General features: G+C 42.3%; 1 protein-coding gene across 12 annotated transcripts in view; it reads right to left on the reverse strand.

Annotated features, from left to right (window-relative positions):
- Positions 1-2: 2 nt before the first annotated feature.
- TSPAN4 (tetraspanin 4) overlaps positions 3-14807 on the reverse strand; it is a 502529-nt gene continuing 487724 nt past the window's right edge. For all 12 annotated transcript variants that reach the window (XM_053394604.1, XM_053394662.1, XM_053394671.1 and 9 more), the window contains 4 exons: positions 7935-8036; positions 3979-4110; positions 2731-2814; positions 3-1142 (listed from right to left, as the gene is read on the reverse strand). In XM_053394604.1, the coding sequence (XP_053250579.1) occupies positions 1074-1142; positions 2731-2814; positions 3979-4110; positions 7935-8036 (387 nt within the window). In that variant the 3' untranslated portion in view covers positions 3-1073. The remainder of the gene's footprint in view (positions 1143-2730; positions 2815-3978; positions 4111-7934; positions 8037-14807) is intronic.

Here is a 14807-nt window from a genome sequence, read left to right on the forward strand (position 1 = left end):
GATAATTTGATTTAGTTCTTTTAATAGAGGTACAAGGTCAAAAAAACCCAACTCAAACAAGTGTATATTAATGGATTGTTCTGATGCCTGGTAAGCCTATCCTAGTTGAAGATGAAATTAGTAGGGAGCAAATTAATGAAATGGCATATTAGTGACAAGTCGCTTAAAGCTCTTTGTTGTACTTCAAGCCTGGAAATGAGAAACACAATGTAAGTTGAAACTGGAATGACATTTAAAAGAAAATCGAGAGGACAGTGACAGAAAGACAACTCCTTGCTTCTTCTTGTGTTTTCCAATGGCCAAAATGTCCTTTCCAAGAAATAATCATCTACTATTTCCTTTTGAATGAATGCATGGTCCCATTGAATATAGAACAGGATAGAACCCTTCCCTACTTATTTAGGCAGCTGCTAGACTACTTTTCTTTAAACTGCTCAGAGTGTATGAATCCACATATGTTGTATAAATTTTCACACATCATGTGTGTACCACTAGTGATTTAGTCTGCAAGACAGGACCCAATTTCTGCTTACAGATCACCTACAATGTAGGCCAGGGTAGATCCTGTCTGAGCTGACTTCAGAGGCCACAAAACTGAAACCACTTCCTTAAGTAGAAAAGTTTCCTGGAGCCATTTCACTCCATGGTAAAATCTGGAGTTCAGAAGCATACTTCCTGGATCCGCCACACTGGCTGTTGTTAAAGACAAACTCCAGTTAAATCGAACCTCCACATCCTCTGCACTTGCGTTGCTACAACTTGATTCTCTATTTCCACGCAGGAAAACTTCTATTTGCCAGCAGCCTCCAGGAAAATGAAAGCAGCAGCCTCTTCCCACTTGCCAGTCTGTGCCAAAGGGGAACATTTTTTCTTTCTTTCTTGTTACTTGGTAGTTTCCTTTGTCCAAGCAAGTCTGAGTTCCGATGGTGACAAACTAAGGTGAGTCACAAAATTTCCAGAGAAGATTATACACAGTTTATTTTACATAGAAAAAAAAAGTATGAGCATGAAGAAGAGTCCTCTTTTGTCTTGTAGAGAGGTGAGCCATGGCTGACAGACGTTGACTATCATTTCTATGCACAGTAGGTATCTGCCTTGACAACCTGACAGTACATGGTCATTGCAAATGTCAGTCCAAGAATCTGTAGGTACAAAAGGCATATCAAGATTAAACGACATGCAACTCAACAAGTGGTCTATTACCTATATTTAATGTGTATCTTTTAGTGTTGACTCTTGGCACATAATATGTTTAACATGGGGAATACTACGTAGTAAGTAAAGAAAAGCTTCCAAGGGCCCTATAAACAATGCCGGTGCCAAACAAAATGGCATTCCGGAATGTGCTTGGCTTATGGCCACATGAAACACTCCAAAAAGGTAGAGCTGTTGATTCTTTTAGGAGGGCCTTCTTGTCCAAGGGCATGGAGACTATATGTCGCTAGACTGCAACTGCCATCATTTCCGACTACTGGCTAGGATGAATGGGAGCTAAAGTCCAACAACATCTGGACCGTCACAAGTTGCCCCACCTCCTGTCTTAGGGATTCCAGTGTCCAATAGGGAAAGAGGTGCTGTTCAGTGCACTTGCTTGTAGACAAATTAATCTAGAATCATGGTGAGCTAAAAGGAGACTGTGGTAACACATTGGCTAAAGTAGGGAATGCTATACACAATGACCCAAATCACACAGCAGCTGCTCACAAATTCTCCCCACTGACATGAATGGGAGCTTCAGAGCTCATGCTGGAAAAGCAGCATAAACATCATTCATGTTAATAGAAGATAAGCAAACTAACTGCATGCAATCTGCAGGATTAAAGGCTGCCCTTAAGAGATGTAAGACATTAGTCCTACTCCCGAAAGGGGAACTGTGTCTCCTGGCAGCGTCTCCAGCCAACATCACTGTCAGGGAACTGCCATCGGAGCCAGAGGCAGAGGGAAGGCTCCAGAAGGATGCCGGAGAGGGTCCCAGCAGGCAGAGAGGCAGCCCATCTGCTGGGGAAGGAAATCAGCGTAACACCAGTGGAGAAGGGGGGCAGATGGGGGAATCAAAGAGGAGGCTCCAGGACTCTTCACCGGAGACCAGCGGGGAGAGCACGGGTGCTCCGCTGCCCACACCCTCCCTGCGCAGAAGACTTCCGTGCAGGGAGAGTAGGAGGAGACTTGGCGTCAAAGAACTTCTTTGCTGGAAGAAGTTCAAGAAACGCCCACTGACGGATTCTGTCAGCGACTGAAACAGCCACGAAGTGAAGGGCTGTCCAGACAGAAAGAGTTCAACCAGGTAACCTAGCCAGGAGTGGCAGCAACTTACGCACGAGCAACCCCTATAACCATTACAGTCCCTGCCAGCCTTGTTAACAAGGAAATTCTCTCTTTCCAAGTTCCTGTGATCTATGGTTAGATGCTGAGTACAGACCCGGGAGGTGCAGTCCCCTTCCACACATTGGGTTCCCCAAGTGATGGAAGGGGAAATGACTGCAGCAGTAAAGGGAAAATCATCGAAATAGGCCTCCAAATTTAATGGAGGACAGCAGTTGGAGAGACATGTCTCTCTCTCTCACATGTGTACAATTTTTGCTGGAGGAGCCCTCCTATTATGGGTCTGACAGTCCATATTGGACTAATACTTCTGTGAGAGAAAGAAAAGCCGAGGGACATTTAAACCCTTCACTGCCCTTGCATGTAGGAACCAACAGAAAGCACCCCAGCAATAAGTTAAAATTTTACCTGAACCAAAGCTGTACACAGTCCAAAAATTCCCACAGCTAACAGGTTTTCCTGGAGCCATATTTTCACTGTTTCATAACAAGGCTTTAAAAGAGAGAGGGGGGGGGGGAAATAAAGACCATGAGAATGCTTATTTACTGAGAAACATGAATTTTTGGTGTGTGGGGAGTCAAAAGACACAAGTAGCAATGACAAGACTGACATTTCAAGATTAAGCAGTTTGCTCCATTTCAGCATTCACTGGAAGTGCAATACCCCGGGGGTAGGAGGCTCGCTTACAATGAAGTGTGGTGTTAAGGGTTCAAACATTATACATCTGAAGAAGAAATGGATGCATGCTGCGTGCAAGATGCGGTAATAAGGAGCAAGTTCTTTTGAACCTCCGCTTTACCCAATGTGAGTCAAATACCTACATTTCTAAATTCAACTGTACACCTTTCTGCTTCAAGCACAAGCACAATGGTGGGTTGTGCAAAGGCAACTATAAGGCAATTACTGCTCAAACAAAAATATTTCCATTGATAGAGCAGCTTTTATTGGCTTCATAGCAACTGTACAGTAGAGAGATAACATTACATTTGGTGACCCCCTGGCTCTGCTTTTGGTATATCAAACATGGGCGCTAACAGTTGCATAGTAGGATTTGTTGAACCAGCACATAAATGACATAGTTAATGGGTTTGGATCCTTGGAAAAGTCCTGTGACATAAACTGGGGAAGACACTAGCTTAAGATCACCCAGCAAGTTTTTTGGCATTGTCCTTCCAAATACAACACTCTTATCTATACCTGGGACATGTCAACCACTTGTACTCCTAGTTGGGTGCCATAATACACTGGTCCTGCAGAAATATTTCCTAGAAAATATATTGGGGGGGGGTTTCCTTTGTAGGCTAGCTCACACCCATAATGGAAACCTGCATGTGTTGACTATACCACCAGAACTTGTTCTGCAAAGGTCACTTAGATCTTACTCTAACAACACGCTCTAGCCTTAAGCTCATGCTCTTTCTCTGTTTGTGCTTTAAGGTGAGCTGTTTATTTTACATCTTGTCAGCAAAGACTTTTCTTTGTTGTTTGTCAAATAATCATACAAATTCATGGTGAATGTGTCATTGCAGCCTTTTTGACACATGCTAGATCATGAAACAATAGCATCTGGCAACTATGCAAGCCCAAGCCCTTTTTCCTTTTACAATTCTAGGTCAGCTTGGTTAAAATAAGAATTAAGTTTTGACAGCTACTCACAGCTTTCCACCAGGTCCCTGGGGAATGAAGACCACAGTTTTCACTGAATTCCAAGCAGCATGAATCTGGCACTCGTGTGGTATTGTACACTTCAAACCAGTCAGTGAAGTTTGACACTCCACAGCATCTGAACTGGAAAAAAAGAAAGAGGGGAAAAGCCCATTGGACAAGGAGGACATGCAAGGGCTTAGAAGCCACAAGGACACTGGCAAATCAGATGGGGAACCAATGGACTTCAATAGGTATCCCATGTCATAGAATATTCAGTGCAATTCTCTTGCAGCACTTTCTTAATTTCTTATTAAATTTTTTTGTAATTGACCTTAGAATTGTAAGGTCTCCCAAAGGCCCCCTAGCATTTAGACACCTAGTCTATGGCAGTTAAAGCTAGTGGCAGCCAGAAGTGCCCCCATGTCTTCCCAGGTCCACTGTGACATCAAAGCATGGCACTCACTCACTGATCATAGCACAGGGGTCAGGTGGGTGACAGAACCATTTCCTTCCAGAAATGCACCTCCTCATCAGATAGTTGGTGGGTTCAACCACTGGAAAAAAGGGGGCAAGAAAAAGAAGCCTGCCTACATCAGGAGTTGTATAAGTAGCACTGCCAGAATCCTAATAGTTCTGAATTGCTCTTTTCACTGGCCTTAGAGATTCAGAGGAGGAAACATTCCCACCAGAGGGTGGAGAATCCAGTCCACACTGCACAGAACCACTAAGTTAATCCTATGTTAGGTATAAATGAAAGCCCAAGAAAGCGTTATTGGTGGAGATCTCTGCATTTCATAAGAAAAATGAGAAAGAACTAACATTTATGTCAATGTGATAGTGGTGGTAGAGGAAACCCAGCAGAAAAACTATTTCTTTTCTTAATTTCTTCTGCTTGGTATTTAATAATAAAAAACCCATGACTCAGCAAATGGATTGTCATCAAACACTGGATTGCCAGCACACCAAAGTGCAATGATATTATTTTTCAAGTATGCTATTATCACTAGAAAAAAATAAAGAACAGCAAATGAAATGGTTACAGCAATGAAACCATTTTTGTAAAGATGAGTGGCTTCAGAGTTGCATATACTCTGCCTTGAAATTGTCTTTGACAGTTAGTAATAGAGATATTCATGATCTGGGAGCTGAGATTGCAGCCAGCAAACTTTTCTCCAAGTAGCAGAGTACTAAACTTTGATTTGTATCTCTCCCATCGTACCTTCCCAGCATGTGGATGAGCATTTTAGTGCCTCGTGAAGGTGAGCGATTTACAGTTCTGGCTAAGCAGGCAAAATGTTCGCTGGAGGAGTTCAGGCTTCTCTCACGCACTCCAGTCTGCAAACCTGAAATACAGCCTACAGCACTGTGCAGACGGGGAACTTGAATTCATTCACCATTCTGAGATATTCCTGCTGCGGCTTCAAAATAGTCTTCATCTAACTTGCTGCATCCATGAAACCTGCAGGCTCACGGGCAGGACGTGGTGAGAGGCCTTAGAGGCTCATGGAGGAGTGGAGGGAGTGAACCCCACTTCACTCGCAACCACAACGAGGTGTGAGTAAGGGGAGTGATTTTCTCATTTGGGGGGAAATAACTGTAGCTTGTTCTGAAAGCATTGGAAGTCAGTGGCGGGCAAGGGAACACTCATCACTACTTGGGATGTGACAATTCTGAACTAAAAAAAAAGCTTGGTTGGATACTTGAACTTCAAAGTATCCCAGTACCATCTTGTGGAACAATAAAAGGAAAGGTGTGATCAAAATTATTTGTAACTATGTTGTCCACACGGGGGGAAAAGGGTGGTGGTGGTGCTGCTAAGCAGATTCATGATAGTCTCTCGTCCCTAGTGATTGGGAGATTTGCTGCTGTGCCTTCTTGCCTCTCAAATCCCTCCAGATAAAATCTTCTAAGGTGGATGTTTATTTACTACTTTGTAAAGGATCAAGTCTATTGCACTAACAGAGAAATCCATTATAATTTACAGTATTTCAAAACTGGGCTCTTGTTTTTGTTTTCAGAATTAGTTTCTTGAGTAATTGAATGTCTTATTACAGCCACCATATATTTTAAAGGGGTTCCTTATTCTGGCCCCCCATGGGCTATGTTGAATAGGTTATTGATTTTTTTGCACTACCTTTCTTGAAATTGGATTAATATATACTCCCTGCAATAACTCCTTTAGTTCCTTGCTCTTCCAGAGTTCCTAAAATTAATAGCATTTCCCATTTGTGCAAAGCAATATGTCACAGCAATATAGGATTGGGAATGCACATCCATGAAAATGTATAAGAGGAATCTTGGCAGACAATGTAGCTACTCAAGATAGAAAGAGAACAAGCCACTGGGATTATGACAAACCTCTCCTATTGTGTTGAGTACAAAAGGAATATTTAAACACAAGGATTCCCAGTGATTAATTGCAGTAAATCTGGAGCAATTACTCACATCAAGGGAAGGCACAGAGCACATCAGACAGCCTAAAAACTGCAGTGCATGTTGAAATACTATTTTAGTATTTTTATTATGGATTAACACATTCAGATTGTTTTATTTTATGTATTGGGTTTTAGTGTCATAGAACTTTAGAATTGGAAGGGACCTCAAGTGCAATCTAGTCCAGCTTCCTGCAATGCAGGCATCCCAGTTCAGTACAGTGGTACTTCGGGATGCAAACGGGATCTGTTCCGCAGCCCCGTTCGCATCCCAAATGGAACGCAAGCCATGTCTGCGCGTGCGCAGGTCGTGTTTTGCCACTTCCGCTCATGTGCGCGACGTCATTTTGAGCGTCTGCGCATGCGCGAGCGGCGAAACCCGGAAGTAATGCACTCCGTTACTTCCAGGTTGCCGTGGAGCGCAACTCAAATGCGCTCAACCCGAAGCGTATTCAACTCGAGGTATGACTGTAATACCTGACATGGAGGCCATCCAACAGCACTTGGTATCCTCAATGCTGTTACCATCTAATGAAGGTCACAGCAATAGCCCTTTTATTGTCACTGTCATGCCTGTCCCAGTACGTTTTGCATTTACTGTGTTTTATATGGTTTGCTGTGTTTTTGATTATTTTTATTACTGTGAACAACCTTGAAAGATGGTATAGGAACAGCATAAATAAATATTTTTGAACATAAGAGATGACACTGTGGAGGGCTGATGCTGGGACCAGAGCCAGGTTTGAGCTAGTAATAAACTGATACCAAGCTCCAGAGAGGTTTGGTCTTGGCTCACAATTTGCCTAAAAGTTCTAAGATGGAGTTCATATCTTGAACTCCCCAGGTCCACACCACCAACATTGATGTGACTCATTTCTACATTTAAAAGGTCTGGGAGTAGTGGTGCGTCATCACGGTATACAATATACTAAACAAGTACAGAGATAAGGGAAATGTTCTCCTTCTTTGCTCCCTGACATATGGAAAGGTGCCTCAGGCAAAGAAGAGAAAAATGGAGAAATCAAAAGGTTCTACCATATAAACTGCCAGAGAGACCAGATGAGCTCATTTCCCATTGTATCCACTACTGTTCCAAAATTATAATGGAAATGTGACACCTCCTGTGCATTAAAATCACTCGTGAGATGGAGTGGCTTGGTTCTACCCCCTTTAATGAATTTTCACTGCCTGCCCATGCTACTAAAAATAGGCGCTTTTAGACAATTTGCCCATGTCTGTCTGCATGAAGAAGAGCAGATGAAAATAAGTCCAAAGCTGCTAACAAATCCACTGCAGGTAAATGTTGATGCAGATGTGGAAGGACTATTAGGCTACATGTCCTGGTTCATAGGTAAGTACCTGTGCACCAGGGTTATGATGCTTAATAAGTGCCACATATTTATAGGGCTGAAGCTGTCCCAAGAACACTTTTAGAAACCAATATGAAATCCCATTATGCTGGAAATTCAAAGCCAAAAGGATATATTGTGTGCAGATGGATAAAAGACAAAAAGAACAACAACGCAAGCTTACATCTGTTTGTATGATGCTCCATGCATTAGTTAGGCCAATATTTCCATCAGTTCCATATAAATGAAGCCCTTTCTTCAGGTCCCGCTGAGCATACTTATCAATCTGGAAATGAAGCACATACGGTTGCATGTAAGTATGCTAGACCTTGAAAACTCCAAAATGACACTTTTAAAGCAGACTCCTCTGAAAAGCCATGGTGATGATTGCACTGAAGGTGGGATTTGTGTGCAAAATGTGGCAAAGAAAGAACTAGGTGGGATCTGGGCAAATTTGCATCTGATGTGAAAATGGCCTCAACACCTAGCCCATATCCTGACTTTTCCTCTGATTCTCTGAGCCATGGATCTGGCTTTTTTAGTATCAAGGAAGTTTTGAAGGAACAATGCTGGCCTTTTCCATTCATTCAGTCCTCTTTACTTAATAATTTTGCTATATATAGAATATTTATTGATGAGGATCTTGCTTTCTCTGGTGTAGAAAAGATGCCTCCTTCCTTACATTTTTTTTAGCACATTCTGTATTGTATAATAAGTTTCAAAATAAGGGTGTGTCGAATAGCTCAGTATTGTGGAACATTATCAATATTGCAGAGTGGGATAGATGCATTTTAGACAACACATTTCCAATAGCAGTTCACCTTAATAAAAAAATGTTATTTCTATATGAAGAGCTTAGGGCAGGGCCAACATGCAGAAGCCACTTTTCACAAACATTTTGATCCCATGAGAAGCACTATGAACCATGGTCAGCCAACTAAGTGTCAAGGAAATATATCCTGCCCTCTGCATTTGCATGTCTATATAGCATCACTTTGCAGTGAATTCTAATTACCTATGGTGGCATCGGCATGAACCAAGCACAGGAAGTGTTTTCCATCATTCTGAACCAGCTTGCTGATGTCATGTAGCAAAATTTGACAGGCTATGTGGAAATTTGCCATCCTCACTCTATTGATACCTTACTGGCTTGGATCATGTAATAAAGGAGAAGAAAACTGTGCTGAAGGAACAGCCAAGGGGATAAAAATGAGTTCCCTGGGTGACCAGTGAATGTAAATGGGCACTCATTTTCCTTAGTAATGGAGTTAATTGATAACAAAGTACACCCCACTTGGAAAATAAATACATTTTTAAAAATGAACTGTGGAAGTAAAAATAAGGAGAAGGAGTGCAAAAAAGGCAGCCATGAAATTGAAGGCATCTGACAGGTAAATAAGATATGCCAGCTTAGAAATAAGGCAGCTTGGAAATGCTGATCTTCATAATAGGTGGCTGCTATATCAACGTACACTTCACCTGCAGATTAATATGGAATAGGAGTGCCCAAACTAAAAAAAGCAGAAAAGTGTCTAAGCAGCAAACTTAATGAAATGCAAAATGCCAAGGTTGCTTTTCTGCAAACCATTTGACACAGTTGCACGGCATGATAATCCCTCTGACTAGGATTCAGATGTTGCCCTACTTAATGTAATCTTCATGCCCTGTTTCAGATCAATAATTTTTAATAACCCCAAGTCAACATTTGTAAAATGCCTGAAGGATCCAGAGGAATATTTTGTTAGCTCAGGTGTGCTTTAACACATTTTCTCATTTTACCATAATAGATTGCTTAACCATGCATTTCTGTTCAACATTGTACCATGTAAGAAAATCACTAATGTGCAACTTGTATAAATAGAAATCAGTAGCAGCAGGTGACAACATCTGGGAGATCTTCACCTTTTCCCAGGACACAAGTTAACCTGAGTGACAGGAAAAAGCTTATGGGTTAATTAATACCCATCAAGGCACAGCAGATTTTTCTGGATGAGCCCCTCCCCACTGTGCTAAAAAGCCCAAACAAATATGTGCATATATTGCATGGATTATTCTCACTGCATTGAAGAAATAGTTGCTATCAGTTACTATACTGGCATGAAGGTGTACCAGCCACAGACTGATCAGAAGCAGGTTAACCACCAGGGGTGGCCCAGTTTTCAGAATACCTGGTTAAAAACAGTAAATGCAAGTTGCAGCATGCATTTCATAACACCAACTTTGTGCCATGAATGTTTACCAGCTTGAATATTCTGAATAATTAGCCATTATCACTACTTTAAACACCACCATTCTTGATTTGACTTTGCAAAGCATACTCAAGAGTTCTAGCAAATACATGATGTTGTTGTTGTTATACTTATTTATCCTATATCCTGCCCTTTTCCCAAAGACCGAGACTCAAGGCGGCTTCCAGATACAATAGAAAAAGTTAAAATAGCCTTGGGAAGAGCAAAACATTCTGTACATGCAACTGAGATAAAGTCTCTTTCATAGCTCAGGGTATCATACAGATAAATACGCTGCAGATTACAAAATGCTTAAAATGCTACCTTATTATAGTAATGTAGCTCATATAAGCAATGACAGATCATTCTAATGTTTAGTTACAAGAGCATCTGAGCTACTGTGAAACATGCAATTTTTTTTAAAAAAGTAAACAACCATTTAAAATTAACCAGATGCCTTGTATCTTATTTTCCAGCAGATCAGTTCATATGTGTGAGGCTCATTTTTAGGTGTCCTCGTTTGGGCATATACAGTATGTGCTTACATCCAGAGTAGTCCTTTCTTCTCCCACTCCCAACTATCCATCCATCCATCCATCCAGTGTAGACAATGGTGCATAATAAGCCCCCCACCTCAACAGTTTTTGAATCTTGTCAGGCGGATGATGTTCACACAGCTCCAGGGACTTGTATTTGAGAAAGTAAGAAATATTTTAGGTAGCTGCTGGGCGGTGAAACAGTTCCAAGAAAGACATCAAGGAAGAGTTTGTGCTGTAGGAGTCCTTCTACCTCCATTTGCATCAATATATTCCTCACAGCAGCAGCAGGGTGGAAGGAAAGTAGTGTTATCTGTGTTTAGAGCTGGGGAAAGGCAGAATGATATAGGAGGCGCTTGGACTCTGGAGGAAACATAATGCTGCCTGCTGCAGCCAGTTTTTATGGATTGGAGGGAAGATATAAAAAGGGCTGTGAAGCCAACAATGATATTGGCTGCCTCCTGTGATTTGAGAGGAATGGGAGTTGAAGGTGTTGTGGTCCTGGTCATCATTCCTACAGGGGACTCTGGGCCTGGGTATGGGAAAGAGGAGTGACCCATGGAATCTGGAGGGCATGTAAATCTAACAGAAGAGCTCTTCAGCCAGTGGCTGCCACACGATGCCTTCTGGGAGCAGGAGGGGGTCATTGGTGGACTCCTAGTGAGGCCTATTAAATGAATACATTGCTTCCAACTTTAAAAAAAGAAGAAGTAGTCTTGAAGTGTGTCAGAGGCTCAGGAGCAGAAGAGCAGGGGAGAGAGCAAATAGAGAGCGGAGGAGAGGAATCAGAGGGGAGCGTAGGGGAATATGACAGTGGACCGAGAGATTCCATGAGCTTCTCCAGCGAATCAGAAGATTCCCAGGAGGGGGCGCCTATGGTAAGGGCGAGGCGAGTCCCAGGGGGGACGATCCATAAACAAGGAACCAGAGGGGAGTCCCAAAGGAGTAGCGGAGGAGTAGGGCCAGTTCCCCCACCAGAGCACAGTGGGGGGGAAGAGTCACGTGAGTCAGGACCAGCTTCTCCTCCATCGGGGAGTGGGGAAACGGAGGGAAGGCCAGGTCCAGCTAGCCTCCCCGAAAGGGGGAGCAGTGACACAAGTGTAACGGTCAGAAGGAAAGTGGGAGGCTGCGCGCGCGCGCCAAGTTCAAATGTGGAGGAGCGCGGGACAGCAGAAAACCCGGATTGGGAGCCAGGTCCCAAAGCCCGAAGGAGGGGGGGAGAAGAGTCGGCAGAATCAGCGTCAGAAGAATCTAGGAGGGCTGAGACTCCGGCTAGCAAAAGGACCCAGAGAAAGAAGGAACAGAGGAAGAGGTGGAGTAAGGCTAGAATCTTAAGCTGGTGTCAGGGGGGAGGAGATTCAGATGGGACTTCTACGGTCTGATGGATAGACGTAGCGTTGCGCGCTGCGCGTCTGGAAATGAAACTGAACTTCAATAAAGACTTTTTAACTTGAGGAAGAAGCAGCGTTGGTCTTGTGTGAGCTGGGACCTTGGGCAGCGCTGACAAAGTGTTTACAACCAAATAAATAAATCATGTATGTTAATAAGTAGTAAAATGAAAGCCTGGAGTGGAGAAAAATGCAGAGACTTTTCAGCTTTGAGGCAGAGGCAGCCATGGAGGCCATGACTCTGTGGAACTGTTGCCTCCCTGTGGAGGAGGAGCTGTGGAAAGACAGCTTCCAGAAAGCACTGGAACTTAAAATGTAGATTTAGACACTATGAGCAGATTCTTTGTACCTCAGCATCACAAGGATTTCTTTATTAAATACACACCCATCCCTAATTTTTAGAAACAATGTCCTTAGTGTCATTATTACTCCTGTCCAGCACTGAGCAACAGTGTCTGGATGAAGGAAGCATGGGTTGATTTCTTTAAATATATATATATATATAATGCTGAGCTTAACAGCAGCATTCCCATGGATTCCCACCTGTGGACAGAAATTCTAATTTCAGGCCCCACTGCTCTCTAGTGCATCACATTCTTTTCACCCCCACCCTCCCAATTACTGAGAGCCCAAGCAGCAATTATTTCATACTGAGGAAAGCCTCCTAGGCAGTGTCTTGATATTGGTAAGTAAATATTTCTGACCTTTCTGATGATTGCTTCCCTCCTCCCCACTAACAAGGGAGAAGAAGCTGTAAAGAAATGACAAAATATCCAATTGTTTCCCACTGGGTGAAACTTCTAATTTCATGCCTTGATAATCATTCTCTACAGATAGCGCAGAGCTGGAAATTGAATGTAAATAGAGAGCACCTAATCTATAAGGTCATTTGCAGGAGCCCCGCTTTCTCCTGGGGAAAAGATGTGATTGATTGTACTACTAGATGAGGACAGCTTAATACTGGGCTAGGACATTATTCAGTACATGAACTGGCCATGAAAGTGAACGTTACACAAAGACTTTATTTTAGGATAAAGGCTGCACCAAGTCCTGGATGTGAAAATATATCAAAGGCACACCTGCCAGACGAGAGGCTAATTTGGGATCAGATCTGAATTGTTTTAGATCATGGGTAGGTAAACTACCCATGCGGCCCAATTGCCTTCTAAATTCCCGACGGTCCGGGAATCAGCATGTTTTTACATGAGTAGAATGCGTCCTTTTATTTAAAATGCACCTCTGGGTTATTTGTGGGGCCTGCCTGATGTTTTTACATGAGTAGAATGTGTACCATAATTTAAAATGCATCTCTGGGTTATTTGTGGGGCATAGGAATTCGTTCATTTCCCCCCCTCAAAATATGGTCTGGGCCCCCCCCACAAGGTCTGAGGGACAGTGGACCGGCCCCCTGCTGAAAAAGTTTGCTGACCCGTTTTACATTAACATTCAATTTCAGAAATTTGTCTTATACTGTATAAATAAAATCATTATACATGGCTGTACTTTTTCATTTATATTTTCTGTGTTTCAGTTCTTTCCCTTCCCTTCCACCATCCCAAAATAAAGCACCTTGCTGTCTGATCTGCTGAAGATCTTTTAAGCTGGCAGCATTTCATATCGACTAGCAAACTGACCTGGCATGCTGCTGAGCAGAAGAAAGCATTTGCAATATCAAGGCATTACTTTCCAAGCTTAAAAACAGAAATCAAGAGCGAAAGAGTAAATCAGCAGTTTAAGGTGCTGAGATAATAATTAGGTGTGACAAAGGTATAGGTTGCTAAAATACCATATTTTGTAGGATGATACAAAATCTTAAGCTGCAATGGGAAATGACATAACATGCACGTATGGGACAGGAAAACCACATAGTCAGGTCTTGGCCTACTGTTGATTATGTAGCAGTTCTGCTGCTGAACAGGGGCTGCTGTTCTAATGGGTTGTTACTATTAGGGTGACCAAGCATTTATAGGCCCTACATCACCATAAAGCCTGCAGCCTCTGAATCCTAGGATCGGCTGTGCAGGGGCTCCTACCACTTACAAAAGATCACATGGGTGGAAATTGTGGAAATCAAGCATGAAGAAAATACATGTCATATGTGGACAATAAGGTAGTCTACTATTCATTTTAATGCTGACTGATTTTGTGATTGTAATAATCAGTTCACCCTTGGCGCTGGCACATCAAATTATGTCAAATATTGTGGGCGCCAGCCACACCTTCATATAAGTTAAACAGCCAGTTATTAACTTGCTTTGTCAAAGCAAAAAACAGGAACCCCTCACAACCTGGGATGAACTTGTCAAGAGAGTTAGAATTCCAATTAGCTTTTACAAAGGCTACATGAGGCAGAAGCAGATCAACAGGGAAAGTCATCATTTCCATTGTTAAAACTAATGACCACTGTATGATTTTAAATTGAGCAGAACAGAAACACTGTGTATATAATCCCAGGCAGGAATTGTCAGACAGCAAAGGAAGAGCTTTTGGTTTATGTAGAGATGAAAGAATTGGCCCTATGCCCACAGAGCCATTCGGCAATCTCAAGAGAATAACCTTTGGGTAAATTACCTGTATTATCCATTTAGTTAACATAGAAGCAAAGGGGTGGGAGGAGTATTAATACAAAAATTGTGCAACTTGGGGATAAAAATTATACTATTTGAGAATCAAAAATACCCTACTGCTGAGTCTAAAACAGCAAACTACAGGGGTCAAGATAAAAATGGTTTTCTTAATTGTTAATATTCTCTTCTGCTGCTTTATGGTTTTGTTGGTTTGTTGTTTTAATAGTGATTATGCACACTGGGAAACTGGAGTGTGTGTTAATTGTTAGGAATTGGAGTGTGATCAGTGTATATTATGCTCTAGTGCATGCAGTTTTTATGTTATTTCTTTGTGTTAT

The sequence above is a fragment of the Podarcis raffonei genome, chromosome 1 (genome assembly GCF_027172205.1).
Source record: "Podarcis raffonei isolate rPodRaf1 chromosome 1, rPodRaf1.pri, whole genome shotgun sequence".
In the NCBI taxonomy this organism is placed as follows: Eukaryota; Metazoa; Chordata; class Lepidosauria; order Squamata; family Lacertidae; genus Podarcis; species Podarcis raffonei.